The following is a 21,787-nucleotide window of genomic DNA, read 5'->3' as shown; positions in this document are numbered from 1 at the left end:
CTATATAATTTTATTTTAACAGTGATAATATATCTAAAATAATTTTATGAGATAATCTCTAGAAAAAATTAAGATTTTTTGATTTAAAATTAACCAAACATGTGTAATAGAAAAGCTATTGGAACAAAATGCGGAGAATAATACGTTAATAAGTTAATTAAATAAATCTTTATTTAAGATTAATGAATATAATCTAAAAACGTCATCCAAACCATCATTAAAATACATATTGTTAGATTTTGCGATATTCTGTAAATTACACACAGCTTATTTCAATATTATTTCTCATGGATTTTCTGTTCACTCGCGTTCGATTTAGAAGTTAATTTTTCTTTTTGACGAGTATTTGTTGATTAAAAAGGCAATGGAAAGGTAGAAATTTCGGCGCTTCGCAATGACGCAATCATCATCGGCATGGTGTTTTGCCGTAACTGTGACACCATCGGCTAAATATGGAGAGATAAATTTTATGAGCGTGCGAGGCGATGTCGATGGGTTTGCTCATTTCGGGTCGCTTTGCCCATCTATTTATACAAGATATTAAAGCCGGTTTTAAAATCTTCCATTCGAATTCTGCGATCTGACAAAAGTCCACAGTAAATATTAAAGTTGTTAAACACATGTGTGATCTATTAAAATAGTAGCAATGTAATACAACGAGCTTATGTTTCGCATCTCTTTATTCTCGCGATTTTAAAGATTATAAATTATAAATTATTTTAAGAATTATTTTAAAAACATTTCGCTTCTGAAAGCTAACTATTAGAGAAAAATTCGAAGGCAACATATGTATAATATAACGTAGGGCGTGTCGCATTCCACTTATGTGTGTATCTATTTGAATATAGAATTATAATATTTTTTACTGGTTCAAGATTATTTTTACAAGTTGGCAAATAAATACATCATTAATTATTATGTCATAATTATCAATACATTGGTAGGTAATCGCTTAATCGTATTAGTTTATTACATCATAATCTCGTTACAACGCGGAATGAATTATATGTAATAGCAATAATGGCCTATAGCTTTATTTTATTAACCTTGTTTACCTACGTGAGTATTCACGCTTGAAGGAGCAAAGCGCCAGTATTCGATGGCTGCTTATACGGATTACGTTACATATCGAGTGATCACTTGACACCTTATTAACCTTAGATTCAGAACGTGGGATAATCGGTATTGGCAAGATTAACTAATTCGATGATATTCAGCGAATCGTCTGTTCATAATCGGACATTTTACATATTTTGACAGAAACTAAAAATTTCAAAAAATATATTTTTCTATTTGAATGTTAAAATTTCTATATAAATGTATGTAATATAATTATAGAATATTTGTTACAAATATTATAACAAGGAACTGTGAGTATTTTTACAATATTTTGAGCAAAAATAAAATTAACTTGATATTAGAATTTGCAGCAAATTTTTTTCTTGAGATACACATTATTTTTAGAACATTTACATGTATTTAATTAATTTCATAGGAATTACAATTCAATTGCGACATGCTATTAAATAGCGACCGATATTTAATAGTATATCAGATGATAATATAAGATACATAGAAGATCAAAGAGTGTAAAGGTAATTCATCATGCAATGCGCATAATAATTCACAGAGACTCGCGAACGAATGATGGCGCCGCGGTTTTGCATCAGATCTCATTGATACATTTAATCGCAGTTAACACGCTCGAATTAAAAAATACAGTGTATCCTGTCATTGAATCACCGCGAGCGATCGTGCAACGCACGTCACGTATGACTCTAATCATAGATTGTCATCGCGCAAGGTTTTGCATAAATTTACGCAGCAACAAAAATTGTACGGAAATAAACGAGTCCTGCGAGTTTTAATGAGAAGCACATGTTTCTTAACAAAAATATAGGATACATTTTTTTTGCTCGAAATTTAATCGAGAAGATCAAGATTCGTCTCGTATAATCTTTTATTCTTTCAATATTATATATTTTTATATATAATAATTTATATTTAATATTTTACAATATTAAAATTTTAATAATTAAAACTGAAAAAGCAGAAGTTTTAGTAGTTTATTTAAATCTAATAGTAATAATCTTAAATCATTGCTTCTCCTCATTTATCGATGTTAAGATCGAACGTTTCAGAACGTCTCGTTTAAACACATTTTTAATGTCGATAAGCACCGTCAATCGCTCACTCACGTTATTAAAAGCAACGTACGCATAAAAAGGCGCATTTAATGTAGATTGCACTGCGATAAAGACGCCGGGGATTTATGCATAATAATGCCTCTCTGCCGCTGCGGCGGAGATATCTCGCCGCGTAATCGCGATTTCATCTCGTCGAACAGAGATTTCGACCCACGCTATCGACCTACTACGACAAGGTACGCGCCCACGTTCGCCGCTTTTCCATAAATAATTAATCAAGTATCGTGCGAGAATCGCCGCGATTATACCCGGACATATATATCGGTGACTCCTTTTGCGGAGTTTTTTTCGCGGCGCGCGCCGCGAAAACATTGACAAGGTGAACGATGAAGCTTTGTGATGCCGACGCGTAATCACATAGGTTGCGATATCTTACCTTATATTTCTATAAAGAAATCGCGAAACTCGGTGGAAACTTAAGACTTCGATCGGATGTATACAAATACAAGAGAAAATCCACGATAAATTTATAGAAATAAATGATCACTAAAATTAGAAAATCGATAATTTAGAATTAAAATTATAAATATTAAATTATTAAATATTATATTAGAAATTTATAAAATTATTAATTATATAAATTTAAAATTAAATATACTTTTTTGATGAATAATTAAAAAAATAAAAATAAAAAGAACAAATTTCTTACGAGAGTTTATCATGAAGACAAGAAAGCACGCGTTTTCCTTCTTGTTGGTTGATTGAAATAATAAGATGCAATGAGCATCATCTAAAAATATCTCGAACGATTGCATATTGCGCTAGAAATCGCCAGATCTTATCGGCGTCATTTGCACACACCCTGACTCATCATTAATCATTCGTTTACATAACTCTCTGTCTTGAGCCGATTGTGATTGACTTCCGATGGCGATTATCGCAATGGCAATTACCAAACCAAGCCCTGATCTATTTCACGCCGAGCCATCTTCCGTTGTATCTCTTCACTTCATAATTATTAGCAATTAACTTAGCTATAATCAACTTTGTGCGATCTAGCTGGCGACATCACATATCCCCAAATTTATTATCGACATTACGCAAATTAGCCTTGAAAAAATAACAAGCTGATGTAAATATTGCGTATGTATTATATTTAATATACTAATCACATATATTCACATTATTTTGTATTAATTTGTAATTAATCAATATCAATCTTTGCAATATTTTGATTATTATTGAAAATTTTCATTTTGCATAGATAAATATTATTTTGCTAATGTAATAAATTTATATTAAATTATAGCGCGCGATTCTCTCTTTTGCATATACGAATTATCATTAACACGAAAATTAATGATAATTAAAATTAATTGGGAGAAACTTTAATTAAGCAGTTTAATTATGCACTCTCGATTATATAGCAAAGTGAAAAGTTTTTCGCGCGAAAGAATACATTGCTCTTTATTTTCGTTGTTTTGCTATGATTTGCGTTATTTTGCATGACAACGGCAGAGCAGATGGAGCCTCTATGGGAATCGCGCGGCCGTCAAATAGACGAGGCCAGCTTGCGAAGAGGGTCAGGTAAGTGGCACTCAAGTTTTTCTGTGTTCTCGAAGATCGTAATGCATTTATGAAATCCCCGCATACCGCGAGAAAGGTGACAATAATTTCGAAACTGCTTGAAGCCTAGTCTCGCAAGACGTTCGTTAAAATTTATGTTGCAAAACCGGACTTTATAGCGAGATTCAACATCATTCCGCTTTTGCAACAATGCTGAATATATATGAAATTTTGAATATAGCTAGAAATTTATAAACGATGTGTAAGAAGTAGTGTGTGTGATGTTTGTATTGCGTAATGTGTTTTTGCTTTGCACTATATCGTGTATATCTATATATAATCACATATTATATATAATATTACACATGCGTGAAATGTTTGTAGTAATTTAATAAATGTAGTATTATTTTAATATAACGTTGAAAATATCTGCAAACTCTTAGAATCAGTAAATATTTTTTATGAATCTTTGGCAAAATTGGAAAATATGATTTCTTCAATTCGGCAAAGATTTTGAAGAAGTTTATATATAACAATCATTTATAGCATCTACTTTTTAATATTGTTTCTTTGTAATTATAAAATTAAAACTAAAATTTTGTTAAATTAAAATATTTTTTAATCGTTATTTAAAATATAAATGCCTCGATCAATTTGAGAAAATGTACGTTTGAAATTTCTTAGAGAGAATCTAATAAAAATCAAGTAAGTTATGAGAACATTCTAAATTTATAATAATATCAAACAGTATTTATCATTAAAATCATGATTTATTTCTAATTTTTTTGCGGGGAAACAAATTTTAGATTATATTTTTAAATTAATCGGATTGTAATATCGTCGAGATAGTCGCATTTTAAAAAGAATCGTCTTCGATCCCGCGCAGATACCAGCGTCGTTCTGACTGAGGACACAGAAAGCTTTATGATCGGTGATCGAGTATGGGTCGGCGGCACAAAACCCGGCAGAATTGCCTACATCGGCGAGACCAAGTTCGCACCTGGGGACTGGGCAGGAGTCGTCCTGGACGAGCCCATCGGTAAGGACCATCCTAACGATCCTAGCTGATCGTACGAATCGTAAAGCTCAGAAGCAAATCTTGAAGAGTTCCGACGAATATCAGAAATCCGGAATTATTAAGAATTTTCTTCCATGTCGTCCTGACTAATCAAGATCCAGCACAAAACTACTCCTTTTCACCCCGAAAGAATCTCCATTAATCGCGAATAAAGGTCGGAATATTCTTTAATTGATACAAAGATAGACAGAGATAGAAAAATTAATTGAGAGAAAAGATTGGCGAAGCTCACAGAAGACGCGACCTTAAACTGCAGGGAAGAACGACGGTTCGGTGGCGGGTAGCCAATACTTCCAGTGCGAACCAAAAAAGGGGATCTTCTCGAGGCTCACCAGGCTGACCAGGGCGCCGCTGGGCGGTTATCAGATGAGCGCGACCTCGACGCCGACATCGCCGCCCGAAAGCATCAGGGGCAGCTATTTCGGCAAATCCATGTCGCCGTCATTGAGTAAGGATCGCTACAAGAGATACTCGCCACGTCCGTAGATCTCTAACTAGCGTTGCACGATACACACCATCCACGAATTTTATTTAATTTCTCGACTTTAACTCTTTCACCCTCTCTTCTTCCCACTATACTCCTAGAATATCCGCCGAAAATATTAGCCGACTTAAAAAAATTTAAGTAAATGACCAGTATAAATTAATCAGAAAAGAACATTCTTAGGTAAATACTTTATTTAAAAAATTATTTGTAGCACATGATTATATATTATGAGAGACTAATGTGCTATTTGATAACAAAATGTTATTAGAATGACACAATAAAAGAAAAGCGGGGTGAAAGTTAGTCGTGTTATATATCATAGGCTTAAAGAGCACACAAATTATTATTTTAGTTATAGTATTATGATGTTGCTTTAATAAACACGCTACCGCGTAGAATAGACTATGCAATTTAGTGTAAAAAGGCCAAGAGGTGAAACTATTTTTTTTGTCGGCGCATAGCATGGAAATAATTTAATTTTGCATGTAGCGAAACGTTATTATTTAATTTCAAAATAATAATTTAATTTAACCCACTTATATCAACAGAGAATACTTTGAATAAACATTTTTTTTTTGCAAAAATATATATTGTCAAAAGCGACTAGGAGATCTAATTTTCTAGAAAGGCATTTTTTATAACTTCGAAAGGAATAAATTTATTAATAAAAAAAGATATATATCAAACAAATTAATATTTACATATTCATAGGAAGCAATTTGTTTCCGTGGATATATATAATAGAACACAGAAAAGCAATTAATTTTTTAATGTATAAAAGAGAATAAAATATTTCATTCTTTTGCTTTGTATAAAAAGTCAAATTTAATTTAACTTAAAAACAATAAATTTTTTTCCCAATGAACATTTAAGATAGAAAACAATAAACATATTTGAATAAATATATTTATAGAAGCATGTGAGAGAGAGAGACAGCTATATGATTTAGTTTTTTATTAGTATCTAGAAAAAAAAAAAGATTTATTGTTAGTTTTATTGAAAAATTATTTAGCTCGCGTGGCTTTTAATGAATCGCTATATATTGATCGCGCATCGCTAAAAACTATGAACGCAGATGTATCAACGACAAGCTTGTCCTCATCGATGTCGCAGAGGGATGAACTGAAGATAGGTGATCGTGTGATAGCGTCGTCGATGCAGGGTAGCAAAACCGGCATACTTAGGTATCAAGGGCCCACGGATTTCGCCGGGGGCGAATGGTACGGCGTGGAACTGGACGAGCCGCTCGGCAAGAACGACGGCTCCGTCAACGGGAAAAGGTGTGCATCTCCCTTATCGAATCTCGTAAAAAAAGAAATCATCCCTCTTCTTCATCACACACACATCTTCTGCCGCACGAGATGTCTTCGCGATGAGAGATACAATTTTTAATTTTAATTTCTCCGCAACAATCTTAGGAACCTTAAATAGCTCCTCTCTCATTCGATTCGGTCCCCAGAGCACGCATGATCTCAAAAACGCTTGGAATGATCACGAGTATAGTTTGCATAGTTCGCATAATCTCCCTTTATTCTCTGCAATCCGTGCATTCCCGAGAGACCCCGCGGAACTAACCCACCCGTTGATCCAGATACTTCGAGTGCCCGCCCAAGCACGGTCTCTTCACGGTCCCGCACAAGGTCAGCAGATCGCCATCCGTCAGAAAATCATCCATGGTGTATAAGTCGAGCGGTGGTGGCAACGGCACCGCTATTAACATCCCCAGCCTTCAGAAGAGAAGCGGTTCGCGCGACTCACTTGCGTCCAGCATTATCAGCGTCAACGCGAAAACGAGTACACCGATCGGCACGACGAGGGTAAGGTTCACCATGCCGAAATGAGGGAATGAGGAAGTGCATCTGTCTCGCAGTTCGCTGTCAACGCTATCGGCCTTATTTTTCTATTAATTTAGCTGTAGAATGTGTTGTTGATGTTGTTGTTCCCGTTGGTGATATTAGGTGTAATCGACGTTTAAAACTTTCGGTTTGAATTCTTCTGCCGAGTTTCTTAAAAGCCGATTACACGGTAACTTGTAGATCATCATTCTCGCTTTTTATAGGCAGCCTATACATTCCTTTTTTCTTTAACAAAAACCGTTATGTATCTTAACGTGCGTGATTTCGTGCGAGATTAATGTATTAATTGTTATCTAAAATTGTCGTTAAGATTTTTGTGCACGATTTTATCTTTATTTATTTATTTTTTGTTTCCGTTTACATCAGACATTGCAGAGGCCTGGCATGCGCATGTCGACACTTGTTTCACGAGATTCACTGCAGGTGAGACCGTAACTCCAATAATAGCTCCTGATTAATTCATTATCCTCGCCAATTAGAAGCGATCGTTGATAAGCCACCTCGCGATTCTCTCCTATCGCTCGCAATTAGTTTCGTATATTTGGATAATTAGGATAATTAGCGAATCGAATTAGATGATTAGCGATCTCGATCGTTAACGGTCGCTCTCTGTGTGACTGCGTTTTATTTATTTATTAATTTATTGTTATCGCTCTCGTCGGAGCTTGTAATATATAGCGATAGTTGATTTATGTGTATATAATGTTAATAAAATTCTACATCCTCTTTTTCTCTTCCTCGTAAATTCTTTTCTCTAGTTTCTGGGTGAGTATATCTCTTCTGTGTCGTCGTTTCTTTCACGCGATAATTAAAAGTTTGCCGTTATTGCATCCGATGTAATTTTTCTTTAGTGATATCGTACGAGATTATCGTGGCAACTCGATTAATTTATATCTCAAAAACATTTTCCACGACAGAGTTAAACGTAAGTCCGATCGATGTTGCGTTGGCGTACAAACGACGACCAACATCATCGAGTCGATTAATCAAACTCGTCCGATCGGATAATGCGATGTAACGTGTATACTCTTGATTTGTATTGCTAATCGCGCGTCGTCGATCCAGAATATCATCTGCATGTCCGTGGCTATCTCGCATTTATTAAAAACTCGATAATAACGCGGCAAAACTGTTGCATAATGCAGAATGCATTGTGCGAGTTAACAATCGACTGGCTGTTATTGCAATTTAATGCCCAATTTAATATTTGAGTCATAGTATTGTTGATTTACTTCACTCGTGTATTGTAAAAATTTGCATAATGCAGCGAAAGAATTGTTCCATTAATCTAATGCCTTCATTTTAAATAGCGTTTCCGCGGCTTTTGTAAAAAAGTTTACGAAAAACTATATATCGATATGAAAGAATCAATAAATGTTTTTAGTATCGCAAGTTTGCTGTACTAATTTGTAAACAATTGTATGACGTAATAAGAAAAGCATTCTATCTTTTATTTTAGCCCGTTCTATAGCTTTTATAAAAAGTATACCAAAGAAAATCGTGAAATAGATTATTTCAGCTCTGCCTTTTCTATTTACGTTATCAATTCCATCGCGAATAATTTATGTAGGGATTATTTTACCGTAAATTCCAATATATAATAATATTAATACATTAAAATTATCCGGTTGGTAATGTGCGTTATCGCGCGTTAGTAATATAATAAAATGATTTCTTTCCTAAAATCCTTCCCTGAAAATTCTTCACAGCACTTGTGATTTTGAATTAGAACCCAGCTCGTGGTTTTAGGAGATTCTGAAAGAGAAGCAGCACGAGATAGAGCTTCTGCGAAAGCAACGGGATTTGGAGCGCGAAAGGGTCACCAAAGCGGCGAATCAAGCTGATCAAGCGGAGCAATCTGCGCTTTCTATCAAACAAGAATATGATAAGGTAAGATATTTATAGCGTTAAAATCAAGTATAAAAAAAACAACGAGTTTTTAAAAGATCTGGAATTTTGAAATACCTCTTACTAATTTTTACTTTTGCTTGTGCTGAAAGCACATGCTATATATATTATTTTTGATAATTATTATTTTTATTATTGATTGATTTATTATATATTTTATTAGTGAAATTCTATCGCAATACATCGAAATTATATTATCGACATGATAAATTGAAACTTTATATTTCCAAAGAGTTTTGTTCCAGTTTTGAAATCCTTCTGTTCGTTGAGTTTCATTTTTTCTTTTCTTCCATTTTTTTCGTCGTTGACGATATTTAGTATCGCGAACAGATGCAACAAACTGTCAACGAAGCGGAGGTCACTGTCACCAAACTCGTCAACGAAAGAAATGGATTGATGGTGCAGCTGGAAGACGAGAAACGGAAGTGCGAAGATCTTCTTTTCCGTTTCGAAGAGGAATCCGTGAATAAAGACGACATACAGGTATGTACGTTAATATCAACGTATCAAGCGTACACATATATGTATAGTTATGATTATTTATCAAATATGATAAAGCCTGAGTATCTCATTAAAATACTCGGAACACTCGGTAAGTATCTACCCATGCTACATTTGTCAATTTGTTTTATATATCTGATAACAATAATGTCCCAGAGATTTTTATTCCTCTTATTACAATAATAATTTTTTTTTTGTGAATGTGAAATTGATCTAAGAGAAACGTTTCTGGGACACACTCTATATATTTAACAAAGACGAATAATATTTAAGTTTTAAATTTTTGTTAGCTTGATTTTTTTCAAAGATACCTTTGTTCTATTTAATAAACATGGATTTTTCTGAAAATTTTAATATCACGTTAAAAGAAATCCCATACAAATCCCATAATGTTAGATGATTCTGAACGGTATTTGTATATTATTCGCGACAAATATTGTACACTGCTTTCGTCCGTCATTCACGCGGGATAACGGTGGCGGGTGATGTAAGTTACAACACGCGTGCTTAGCTGCATCAACTTGGGAAAGAGCTCAGAAATTAGCTTAGCAACTTTTCGCAGCGTGCAAAAATATAACGTATTTCTTGTTTTATATAAAAAATTATTTTGAACTTGATGCATTAATTATATATACATATATAAAACTCAGCAAAAAAAATCGATTATCTGGGAAAATTATTTTGCCAATTCCCGTGGTTTTAAGCTTTACTTTACATAATCTCAAACGAAAAAGGAAAATCTGTAATTTTTTGAAGAGAGAAGAAAACGTTCAGTTCTTCGTTTAATTTGGCAAACTTACCGTTTATTTTCAGAAAGAGAGATCTGAGCAAAGTGTGAGTATCCGACGGTCCTTGGCAGAAGTGGTCCAGTTTTTCAGCATCGTTAATCTAATCATCACTCTATACCTGCATCTTTGCATTTCGTCGCAGAGCTTTTCTCGAAGAGCTGACTGACGTGTGCAACACGCGAAAAACGTAGAAAAAAACGCTATCGCTAATTAATTTTGCACCGGCCATACTAACAAAAATAAGCTAAAATACACAGTTATCGACCCGCGTGTCAATCTTGAAAGAAACATATTTGTATCAAACATTTTTTTTTTTTTTTTAATTATAAATTGTACAAATTATTATATATCGTTAATGAGCGTTTTTGTCGCGACTTTAATGTGGCACAATAGAAATCTTGATCTAACAATATTAATTTAATTATGCTTTTGCTGTTGTGTAATTGAGAGAGCTTTATAAATCACATGCTTTGTATGCACAGAGCTATTGGAATGTGTTCTACAATTATCGTACTTTATAATAGCATATTTTGAAGATTAATTAGAATCGGGAAAATCCTTATTTTAATATGAAAATATCGAAGTAAAAATAGTTTTTTCTATTATAAGAAGCGATAAGAATTAGCCGCTAATAAAATAATTGCGAAGAATTTGCTTGTTCAGTTTTATAATTGCGCTTACATGAGAGAAAATATCGATTTATTGATTTTTACTACTTCGTTAAATTCGTTTTTTGGGGGGCTTTTATGAATAGATATTACTATCTCTATTATTGTCAAATATTAATAAGTTGTGATTACTAACTAGCAAATTTTAATTATTACATATAAATAATTTAAACCTTTTCTCTTTTAATGAAAATTTAGATGGCGAGATTAATTGCTTCACTTAAAAAGATTTATTAAATCTAATGCATATTTAAAGAATAACAATTTACCTTTATTTCGAAAAATATTTATATAGATGACGTTTGTCTTATTATATTGCCTTTTTCTAAATTTTTATATAGCGAGGAATGTAAAATCAAAATGTAAAAAATTTTGAAAAGAAAAAAATTTGTCTTCTTTTTTTCCGATCTTAATAAAGAATAGAATCAATTATATTCTACAAATTTACAATAAATGTATTAATCTTTTTAAATGAAATAATTAATTCAACATTAATAATTAATAAAATTTGGACTACGATAACAAATCAATACACTTGTAAGCGTAATTATGAATTTAAGTGGGCAAACTCTATGCGATATTGCATTATCCAATTCTGATAGCTTATAACTCGAGAAATATTGTATGATTTCGATATTTTTACATTAGGATATTTTGTAGATTCTAATTTTTAATATAATTAAAATATACTATACAAATATTGTGCGATGATTGTATAGAATACTTTACACTCTAATTGTATAATTACAAAATAATATTATTGTAGGTGTTATGTACTTATTTATTAATTTTAGTTATTGTATTTATTTATTTATTTATTTATTTATTATATGCATTATATTGGCTTTCTTTCTCATTTTTGTATTTCAAAGTAATTTATATTATTTAATTTAATTTTTTAAATTTTGTTTGTGATACGTGGTACGCTCGAATGTTAAAATTGAATAATACATTTTTTTGCATTTTGGATACACGCGTACAATTTTATTCATTTCTTTTATTCTCCAACCTGATAGAACATTTGTTTTTTACATATCGAAGATTACACATTGTGCTTCGCATATCTCGACGTGCTTCCTATTTATATATATATATATATATTACGCTTTCGAGTATTAATACACTTATCTCCATAATTGTTAAAAAATTAAAATAATATCTGCTTCAAAAATTTTTTATGTTACTTAACACACAAGCTTACATAATAATCCTTACGTAATAAAAACTTTAATAATTAAAATTTACTCGAGATTATTTTAAAATCAATTTTATTTTTGTAATATTAGACGATTAATTTATTACGAAATGTTACTTAAATTTAAAAAAAATATATAATTTTGATAATGTCTATGTTAAATAATATTTGAAAAATAGGTCTTTTTGGCACAAATTAAATATTAAACAAATATATATATTGAACGAAATATTTATTTTCAACAAGATATCCTATTGTTTCATATTTTTTTATAATGGAGGAAATTATATGTTATAATACTCGAAACGCGAACACGCGCTATGTATGATCTCGTACTTCTCTAAAGACTAAACAGCTTCCCTTATCATGCTAGGTCATAAATACTGTAAATGAAAGCAGGATCAAGCAGCTCGAGGAAGAGCTCGCTGAGGAGCGACGGGAACGCGCCGCTCAGTTGGAACGCGACAGCATCAAACTCTTCGAGGCCGAGGAGGAATTGACGCGGCTGCGTAACGAGATCAGCTGCGCGACCAACTCGCACAATTCTCAGCTTCATGGTATCTGTGATAATTTTTACAATTAGATTTAAATGTAATCAGATCTTAAATTTCTTGTATTTAAGATTTATGCGATTTTATTCGCCTTCTTTCCTCGATTTCCATTTTATCGGATCGGGCTTTTAGATCTAGAAAGCCGGAATCAGAGCTTAGAGGAGATCAAGAATAGCTTGGAGAAGGAAGCGCGGGAGAAATCGGTCCTGGTGAATGAATGCGTGGAGCGTATCCGGCAATTGGAGCTTGAGCTGAGCAAAACGAAGCAAGAAAGCACGTCGCACAGCGAGTCCGAGAATCGTCTGGAGAGAGAATTGGAAGCGACTAAACGAAGCTTGCAGGACAGAGAGACATTAATAGAAAATATGAAATTAGAATTCGAAAAGAGTACGAATTTGTTGAGCGAAGAGCTACGAAAGTCGAAGGAAACGATCGAGACGATAAAGAAAGAGAGCACGAGCGAAAAAGACTCGTTACTGTCAGAGTATCGACAGACGATTGAAGAGAAAAATCAGTTGATCAAGGTAAAGACTGAGGAGCTGGAGAACGAGTCCAGAAGGCTATTAGAGCAGCAGAACGTAGCCTTGGAGGGCCTGAAGACCGAGAACATTAAGCGTATCCATGAACTTTCAGAGTCTTTCGAGCAACAATTGCGCGCGAAGGACTCAAAAATCGAGGAGATCTCGCAACAACTCAGTCAGAGTGTATCTGAGACCGAGAGACTGTTGGCCGAATTGGCCGCTGAACGAGAACTTCGCAAGAAGAAAGATGAAGAACTGATTGACGCTCTACGAAAGTTGGAAGGTATGTTATAAAAATTACTTAATCGAAAAATTTGATTAATCAAGAAAATTTTTATAATCGAGAAAATTAATCGTTTACCGCATTTGCAAATAATTTTATTTATGTGTGTATTATTTAATTTTTTTCTAACTTATTTATTTTATATTTATTTAATTCTTAAATATTCTTGATATTTAACGCTTAGTTTGTTACAATTATAATTTTCGTGTTTTATATATAAGCCACAAAATATAATAATAAATAATAGATCAAAAACTTGTTGATGAGATGAAGTCTTACCGATTTTATCGCGTATATTTTGCAGAGTTAAGTACGAAACTTAAATTGGCCGAAGAAAATAACAATGCGTTGTCGAAACAGATTCAAGATTATAGATCCAAGAATGACAACAATGTTAGAATCATTCACGAGAAGCAACAATTGGTGAGTACATCTTTTTTTTTTAATTTTGCACGGATGTGCCATTCAAAATTTAATTTTATCGCTATCTTATCAATCCAGGAGCAAAACTTAGCTAGCTTAATCGCCTCGGAAGAGAAATCCACCGCACAACTAAATAAATTAAATGAGAAGCTGAAGGTGAAGGACAGAGAGCTCGCGGAATTGCGAAATGCTAGCGTGGCACAATTAGAAGAAATAACTAAACGTTTTGAAACCCAAATTAATGAAAAAGTTAAATATATCGACGAGATAAGCGCGGACATCGCGCAGAAAGCTTTGGTGCTCGCTAAACTGGAGAAAGACATTGCTGATTTGAAGGCGATTATAGCGAGTAAGGATAAGGAGATCAAACATCTTCTCGAAAAGACTTTAGGTAAAATCAAACGCGAGTTACTTTTGTTAAACATTAAACAAAAGAAATTAGATTATAATTATATAAAACACAGAATAATTATTTCATAATTATAATTTATATTTTTTATTTAAGATAAAAAATTGAAATTAAAAAAATTATGAAGTTTGCTTAATTCTTAGTTTAATTAAAATTAATTATATATTAATTTATAGATTTTAATCACAAGACTATTCTTAAATCTTTTAGAGTTACAAGATGCTCTCACGCTATCTGAACAAACAAAAACGAATTTAGAGAGCGAACTTCACGTATTCGAGTCGAACGTGCAGAATTTGAATCAACAGATCGTAAGATTCGAAGAGAAAATATCTCAACTATCGTTGCAAAAGGAAAAACTGGTTGGTATATAAAAAATGATTGTTTGATGATTAATTATTTATTAATCCATTAGATTCATGATTTAATTCACTTGTAGGAGCGTGATGTAGCGAGCGCGATTAGCAGCTCCGCTGATTCATCGGAACAGCTGTCGAAATATAATGAGGACTTGCGAAAAAAAGAAAAGGAGCTAGACGAAGCTCGCGAGAAGATCTTCCATATAGAATCTATGTTGAGACAAACAGAGGGAAAGTTGTCCAACACCGAGTCGGAATCAAATAAAAACATAGCGTTAGTTGAGCAATTGCGCTCGGAAAAATCAAATTTGGAATCGCAAATAGACGATACTAAAAGATCAAATACAGACTATGCCGAGAAAATACGCGAATACGAACAGAAAGAAAACGAATTATCGGCAAAGTTGAAGGAAAACGAACATATCAAGAAGAATTTGGAAGAAAAATCTGGCGAAATCGCCAATCTTACGGAAAGATTGACAAAGAAAGAAGAAGAGATCGTTAATCTTTGCGGAGAGCATAAAAACTTGCAAAGTTCTCACGAAGAACAGATATCCTCATTCCAGAAACAAATTACGGACTTATCGACTCAGTTAACGACTTCGTGCGTCGAGATAAAAAACTTGCAAAAGTTCAAAAATAAACTGGAAGCCGATCAAAGTGCGAATCTATGGTCGATTGAGGAATTAACGGAAAAATTGAAAGTCGAATTGGATAAATCATTAAAGTTAGAGAACTTGATTCAGGAAAAGAACTTGAAGCTTCAGGACACGGAAAATAAATTGTCGGAATTACAAAAGATGCACGACGCTTTGGTTAACGATAAAGCGGCAGGCGATAAGAATTTAACCATGTCTTTAAATACTATGACAAACGCGGTAGAGGAATTGAACGGCAAGTTAAAGGACGCTGAAAAAATGATTAAAGATAAGACGGACGAAGTGTCGAAGGCGAGAGCAGAGATAGAAAAGTCGCAAGCACAAATAATTGAGATGGACGCCACAATCTCCTCTATGAAAAACGAGCATATTCGTAGAAACGATGAACTAAAAAACGCACAAGAAGCAGCTGCGCAGAAACAAAATGCCGTAAACGAATTGACTAAAGTCAAGACTGCTTTGGAGAACTCAGCGAAGTCCATGGAAATTCAATTATCGAATTTGCACGAGGAATTGGACAAGAGAGAGAAGCTCCTGGCAGAGATGGAAATTACGATAAAGGAATCAGAAACTTCTAAGAAGGAAGAAGTGCTAAAGTTACGGAATTCGTTGGAATGTGAGATTGTAACAAAACAAAAAGAGATTGAAGACATAAATAGGCAAAATAAAGAGCTAGAAGAAAAATTGCGATCATTGCAGGACGCTGTAGATAGGCACAAATCCGATCTAAATGATAAAGAGACTATTATCGGTAAATTGAAGGCGCAGATGAAGGCTTTGGAAGATGTGCAGGTGGAAAGAATCAAAGCAGAACAACAGTCGCGAAATGAGGAAACCAAATCAAAACAGAATGAATTGAGCGGCGCGAATAAGCGGATTCACGAGCTGCAGCACGCGATGAACGCGTTGGAGAAACAGCTGAAGGAACAGGCCGATCAGGCGAGAACTATGGAAAATAATGAGAAAGAAGTGAAGAAAAATGTCCAGAACCTGCAGGAGAAGTTGAATGTCGCTAAGACAGAGGAGACACGACTTCTAGGCGAGCTGAGCCGATTGGAAAAGGAGAACAAGCAGGTAACCGCAAACTGGACAGAAGCGACGAATCAGTTGAAGTTATCGCACGAAAATTTGAAGAATACTTTTGACGGAACGGGTGACATGAAACAACAACACGTTGTCGCAAAACTGCAGGAAGAAAATGACACCGTAAAAAGTCAGATAGATTTTTTGAACTCCGTAATAGTCGATATGCAACGTAAAAACGAGAGTCTGCTGTGTAAGATCGAGGTTCTCGAGATGGGAGTTCCCGCTAACGAAGCCGATGACTATACTCGAAGCACATTGGATAAGCGAACGGCGACGCCCCGTATGTTCTGTGATATTTGCGATCGGTTTGATCTGCACGAGACAGAAGACTGTCCCCGACAGGCTCAGGATTTCTCGGATAGAGTTCCGGAAAAAGTAGCGAAGTCCTCGAAGAAGCAATCTGTGGAGAGGCCGTACTGCGAAAACTGTGAGATGTTCGGTCATGACACACACGACTGCGATGACGCCGAAACATTTTAACATTACATTATACTGTCCATAAATCCATTTCATTTGCTTGCCAAGATGTCCCGCGCATAGCTATAAAGAGATCTGTTTTAAATTTTACAGAGTATATATATATATATATATATATATATATATATATATATATATATATATATACATATATATATTTTTGTATGGCAGATTTTTCGATTATATTCTAAATATCTGAGTATATATGAGTCTTCCTACGTAAAACGCACTTTAAAACATTTATGCTTCCTCCAAATGTGAGACGTATATTTAACAAGATACTTTTTATAAAGATTTCCTGGACATGTATACTTATCTTTACATTATTGAATCCAAAATTACTAGATACAAAAAAATCGACAATTATACTAAAATTTATTTTATGGATTATATTATTTATCGTGTATTAATTGGATTATCTCAGAAATTATATTTAATGTAGTTACATTGCTTTGGAATAGAAACAATTGGAATTTTCTGCATTAAAAATCAAAGATAATTAATTAATGTTACTTTTATGCACAGATGTATTTGAAGGGAGCATACATTTGTTTTTCAGCTTTAATATCTATTTTTTAAAATTTTTGTGACGAGTTACGTGTAATTATGTATGTATATATTAGATACATCGAATTAACTTGTGTTATCCTTTTATTTAATATTTATTTGTTGCGTTTTTTGCGCATGTTAAGAAGACAGTTCCTGTACTGCTCGTTGGTAAAAGGCGCATTTTCGGGCATGAGAGGATTTTTTCAATTAATTTTGGCGTCCCTCTTTGATATATTCTTATGATACTCTTCGCTGGGAGGTTCCGTACAATCTCTTCGTCTAGTAGATAAAAAGAAAGAAAATAGAAAACATACATGTCTCGAACAATTTTTGAAGCTGATTTAAAGAAGTATCATGGCCTGCTATTGTCTTGCCTCTTTGTTAATGAATATTAGAATTGAAAATATATTTTCTAAGTCGATTATATTGTTGTAACATGTGATGCATTGGAGATAATGCTTTGTAGATAAGAATAAACGAATTCCTCACGCGAAATATCTGTAGATCTTTTACTTATATATATCGATCAATACGCATAGGTCTTCTTGTCTCTATTTGAGAAAGAGATGTATATAAATATAAATTTTAAAATATAAGAAAGGATACTTTTCCACAGGGATAATATTGAATTCAGTCATAAATAATTTTCATTTGTTCTTCTTTAATCATTCTAGCTGTTATGACATATACATGCACATTATCAATAAACTTATATGCAATGATATTCAACTGTATGTTCTATGTAGCGCAAAGTGAAATCTATCAAAATTATGAAATCAACATGTATTTCTTCTACATTGATTCTTAATGAAAAAAATCTTTTATCACGTAGCAAAAGCGATATGTAGAATGAAAAAATTCGAACTTACAATTAAGCACAATTAACTTACAACTAATTAATTGATATAACTGCGCGCTTTCCACATATCAGTGAAGACAGTCGTGCAATCCATGATATAATTCAATTGATATTTGCATAATAAAATTGCATACACACAGTTCATGAAGAAACTTTTATTAATAAATCTCCAATTTAAATTTACTTTTTCCATCTAGGAAAAAGTTTCTCCATTCCCTCTTTGAAAAACTTAAAAATTAGCAATTCTGTTTATTTAAAACAGACCTCAATGGAGAAATGACATCTTTTATCAATTACATATTTTTGTTCATCCGTATAAAAATTATATATATATATATTCATATTGTTTAACAAAATATGTGGAATTATTTGTGCTGATAAATATTTTTTGCTGTAAATTTAATCGGGGAAAACCAGATCCGTGTCTTTCAAATTATCGACGACCCATTCGTTAAATTTCTTCTCAAGCTCCGGCGTGAATATTCCTTTCCAATTATTCGCCTTTCCTTGCCGGATAAATGATTCGGGTTTCATTTGTTGACCAGGCGCCGCTTGGTTCACCATAGAATTCTTGCGAAAGTTTTCAATATTTAAGTGCTCCACTAACTTAGCGATTTCTTCATTGTTATAGGTTTTGCCGAAAAACGTGGCGACTTTCTTGATGTTCTCGACTAAATTCTATGTAAAATAGATAAGATAATTTATAATTATGTAATATATCTTTAAATCACAAACGCGTAATATATCTTTATTATCAGAGATGCATTATTTTTATTATAAATATGATGTCTGGAGTTAAGTGAAATCTGATCAAACAATATATTCTGAGATTCTCGAGATATAAAATAAAATAAATAGAATTTTTGAATATTGTTTTGTATAGAAAATGATCGAAATATATTTAATTATGTCACTCGATTTTCTTCAAAATATTTTAGATTTTAGTTTCTCAGATTCATGATTCTTTAATTTTTGCAAATCTTTATAGAAGATCTCATTTCATCTCACTTTTATCAAATCTTCATAGAAGAGAAACAAAATATTTGGTTTGTGTCTAATCGCCCAAGCTGTTTTTACATGTTCCCAATATGGGGACCACATCGCTGAAATTATGGAAAAAATATATAAATAAGGATGAGTAATTTTGAAAATAGATAAAAAATAGATTATATTAAAAAAATCGATCGAGACTTGGCAAAACTTACTGTGATCGTTCATGAAATTAATACACAACTGCTCGAAGATTCCCTGGTACTGAATCTGTTTAATGTCCTTCTGAAAATAATACCACGAGACCACCACATCTCTTGGATTTCTCGCGACATAAATGATCTAGGAATGAAAATAACATTTTCAAAAAGATTCGCTTTAAATTGCATTTTTTGACACATACATATAATGTACATACACACATGCTTACTTTGCAATTATTGTTTATGACTGTCGGCAATAGATCGAGAGCAAAATGACTCTTGATGAAACGTGGTGAGGGCTGATTTTGCACAAACTCGACGCTATATTTCGATATTTTTCGCTCGTCTGGAGTGTCGCTTGCGAATACGTCATCTTCTACTATTAAACCTAAACTAAAATAGGAAAGCCGTTTTTTTTTATAACAGTGTTTTCTAATTTAAAAACGAACGATTTACTTCGCGTAATTTCCTCACCTCATATAAAAGAAAAGTGCATGATTCGTGTTTCTACAAAATTCGCGCTCCCCATATGTATTATTGAATCGAAAATATAATGTTATTAAAAAAACAGTTTATTGTGCATTTTAGGTGTGTGCCCAAATAAATATTTAGAACTTAATTTTTATTAAAAATTTCATCCAAGTCTTGTCGATTATAAAACTTGGATGAAATAAGAAGAATGTAAATCTAAAAATAGATAAATGTAGAAAATGTGAATTTTATGTCTATGACTTTTATATATGGATACTATTATACTATACTCTAAAAAGGGGAATCTCTCCATTAAAGTCCTTCGATGTGCCTCATTGAAATTTAGATCGTTCGCCACCAACCATACGAGTTCCTGTGTCAGCGTCGTACCTGACCGACACAAAATATATAATCACAATTAAAATCAATACAAACAATAAAAAATGCTGCGGCATTTCGTTAAGACAAAAAATGGCCTACCTGACCTAGGATAGGTAATGATCCACGTGTCATCGGGACGAGTCTCGAAGTTATATGCTTTATCGCCTTGCTCGGCGTACTTGTATGGCAGGAACCATTCCTTCTCGCCGATCTTGACGAAACCACGCGTGTGAAGCGGATACGACTTGGACAGCGCGACCGCCAGTTCACCTTCGACACGTTGGATTTTTAAATCCTTGGAGAAAGGCATGATTCCTTAACAATTTCCACGTCGCGAAGTGACCCGTGACTTTTTGGAATCTCGTTCGAATGTTCTCGGCCGATTTTAAGCTAATAAGAAAACTCTTAGGAGGGGGTATTTAGTAAATCCTTATCGTTATCTAAACATTTAGATAACAGTGATAAACACTAGTCAAATCCGTATAAAAATAAAATGGGTCTGTCGAAAAATATTTGTGAAAATATAATACACACACAATGCAATTTAACATAAAAGAAAAATAATCATTAAATTAATATTTTCTCGTCTACAATAAATATATTGTTAATAGTCTCCTATCTTTTAATTCTAATGTTATTGATTGAAAAAGATATACACAATAAGTTTTCTGTAGAAAATCTATACAAAGATAATCTACGAAAAAATATTAAAAATCAAATTTAAAGTATATAAAATTTAAAACAATTACTTTGAATTAATTTTAAAATAGAAACATATGGAAAATCTAAGTAAATTATTTGTCAATGATTTAATTACTATCTTTTTATTTTTTCATATATTAATATGTGTACAAATTTTTTTATTTCAATTCATAAGTAAATATTTCGCATATTTACAAAGTTATTTTATCTGAAATAAACATTGTTAATCGGTGTGTACAACGTAATATGTACAGCCCATCGCAGCTGATCGTATTGCGAAATACTTTGTGATATGAAATTTTGTTCAGTCCCCATTTTTATTCTCGAATGATTATCGTGTGAAGAATATAAAATGTTGCACGATACAGAGAGATTTTTTTCCCCTTTCTTTTGTGTCTTAAATTTATTTTACGCATTACAACATATAGCTAACTCATAATGCGGGAAAAAATATAATATGAGCAATTGATTAAGATGCGATAGGAAATCAGTAATGTCGGATGGAGGGATTTTTCGCGCATGCGCAGTAGCATAAAGGACATGTGACTCTAAGTAGCGAACATATCTGACCAATGAAGTGGTATCATTAAATCCATTATTTAAAAAAGAATAGAAAATATGGAAATACCTTATATATATATGTAAAAATTTCCATTGGTATATGTCTTCT

General features: G+C 33.0%; 2 protein-coding genes across 13 annotated transcripts in view; one reads left to right on the top strand and one right to left on the bottom strand.

The window, feature by feature from the left end:
• The window catches only part of LOC115238620 (restin homolog), a 25,566-nt gene extending 8,503 nt beyond the window's left edge, over positions 1–17,063 (top strand). For 3 of the 12 annotated variants that reach the window (XM_029812597.1, XM_029812596.1, XM_029812603.1), the window contains 15 exons: positions 3,666–3,734; positions 4,600–4,752; positions 5,048–5,239; positions 6,354–6,558; positions 6,870–7,095; positions 7,501–7,557; positions 8,884–9,024; positions 9,361–9,525; positions 10,357–10,377; positions 12,568–12,751; positions 12,878–13,549; positions 13,854–13,972; positions 14,051–14,363; positions 14,592–14,743; positions 14,821–17,063. In XM_029812597.1, the coding sequence (XP_029668457.1) occupies positions 3,666–3,734; positions 4,600–4,752; positions 5,048–5,239; positions 6,354–6,558; positions 6,870–7,095; positions 7,501–7,557; positions 8,884–9,024; positions 9,361–9,525; positions 10,357–10,377; positions 12,568–12,751; positions 12,878–13,549; positions 13,854–13,972; positions 14,051–14,363; positions 14,592–14,743; positions 14,821–16,965 (4,814 nt within the window). In that variant the 3' untranslated portion in view covers positions 16,966–17,063. Of the gene's footprint in view, positions 1–3,660; positions 3,735–4,599; positions 4,753–5,047; positions 5,240–6,353; positions 6,559–6,869; positions 7,096–7,500; positions 7,558–8,883; positions 9,025–9,360; positions 9,526–10,356; positions 10,378–12,567; positions 12,752–12,877; positions 13,550–13,853; positions 13,973–14,050; positions 14,364–14,591; positions 14,744–14,820 lie in introns of all 12 variants that reach the window. The other 9 variants (XM_029812607.1, XM_029812606.1, XM_029812598.1 and 6 more) reach the window with 8 other exon arrangements.
• A 40-nt stretch (positions 17,064–17,103) lies between these two features.
• LOC115238623 (sulfotransferase 1C4-like) lies at positions 17,104–20,903 on the bottom strand. The gene is made up of 6 exons (XM_029812612.1): positions 20,515–20,903; positions 20,325–20,424; positions 19,791–19,956; positions 19,576–19,702; positions 19,379–19,473; positions 17,104–19,048 (listed from the first exon to the last, which is right to left on the bottom strand). Exons 1-6 carry the CDS (start codon positions 20,723–20,725, stop codon positions 18,770–18,772), a joined length of 978 nt encoding a protein of 325 aa, XP_029668472.1. The 5' UTR covers positions 20,726–20,903; the 3' UTR covers positions 17,104–18,769.
• Positions 20,904–21,787: the final 884 nt, after the last annotated feature.

Source organism: Formica exsecta, unplaced genomic scaffold (genome assembly GCF_003651465.1).
Source record: "Formica exsecta isolate Colony F162 unplaced genomic scaffold, ASM365146v1 scaffold352, whole genome shotgun sequence".
Taxonomy (NCBI): Eukaryota; Metazoa; Arthropoda; class Insecta; order Hymenoptera; family Formicidae; genus Formica; species Formica exsecta.
The sequence above is the reverse complement of the archived record's forward strand: the minus strand, read 5'-3'. Positions and strand labels throughout refer to the sequence as shown.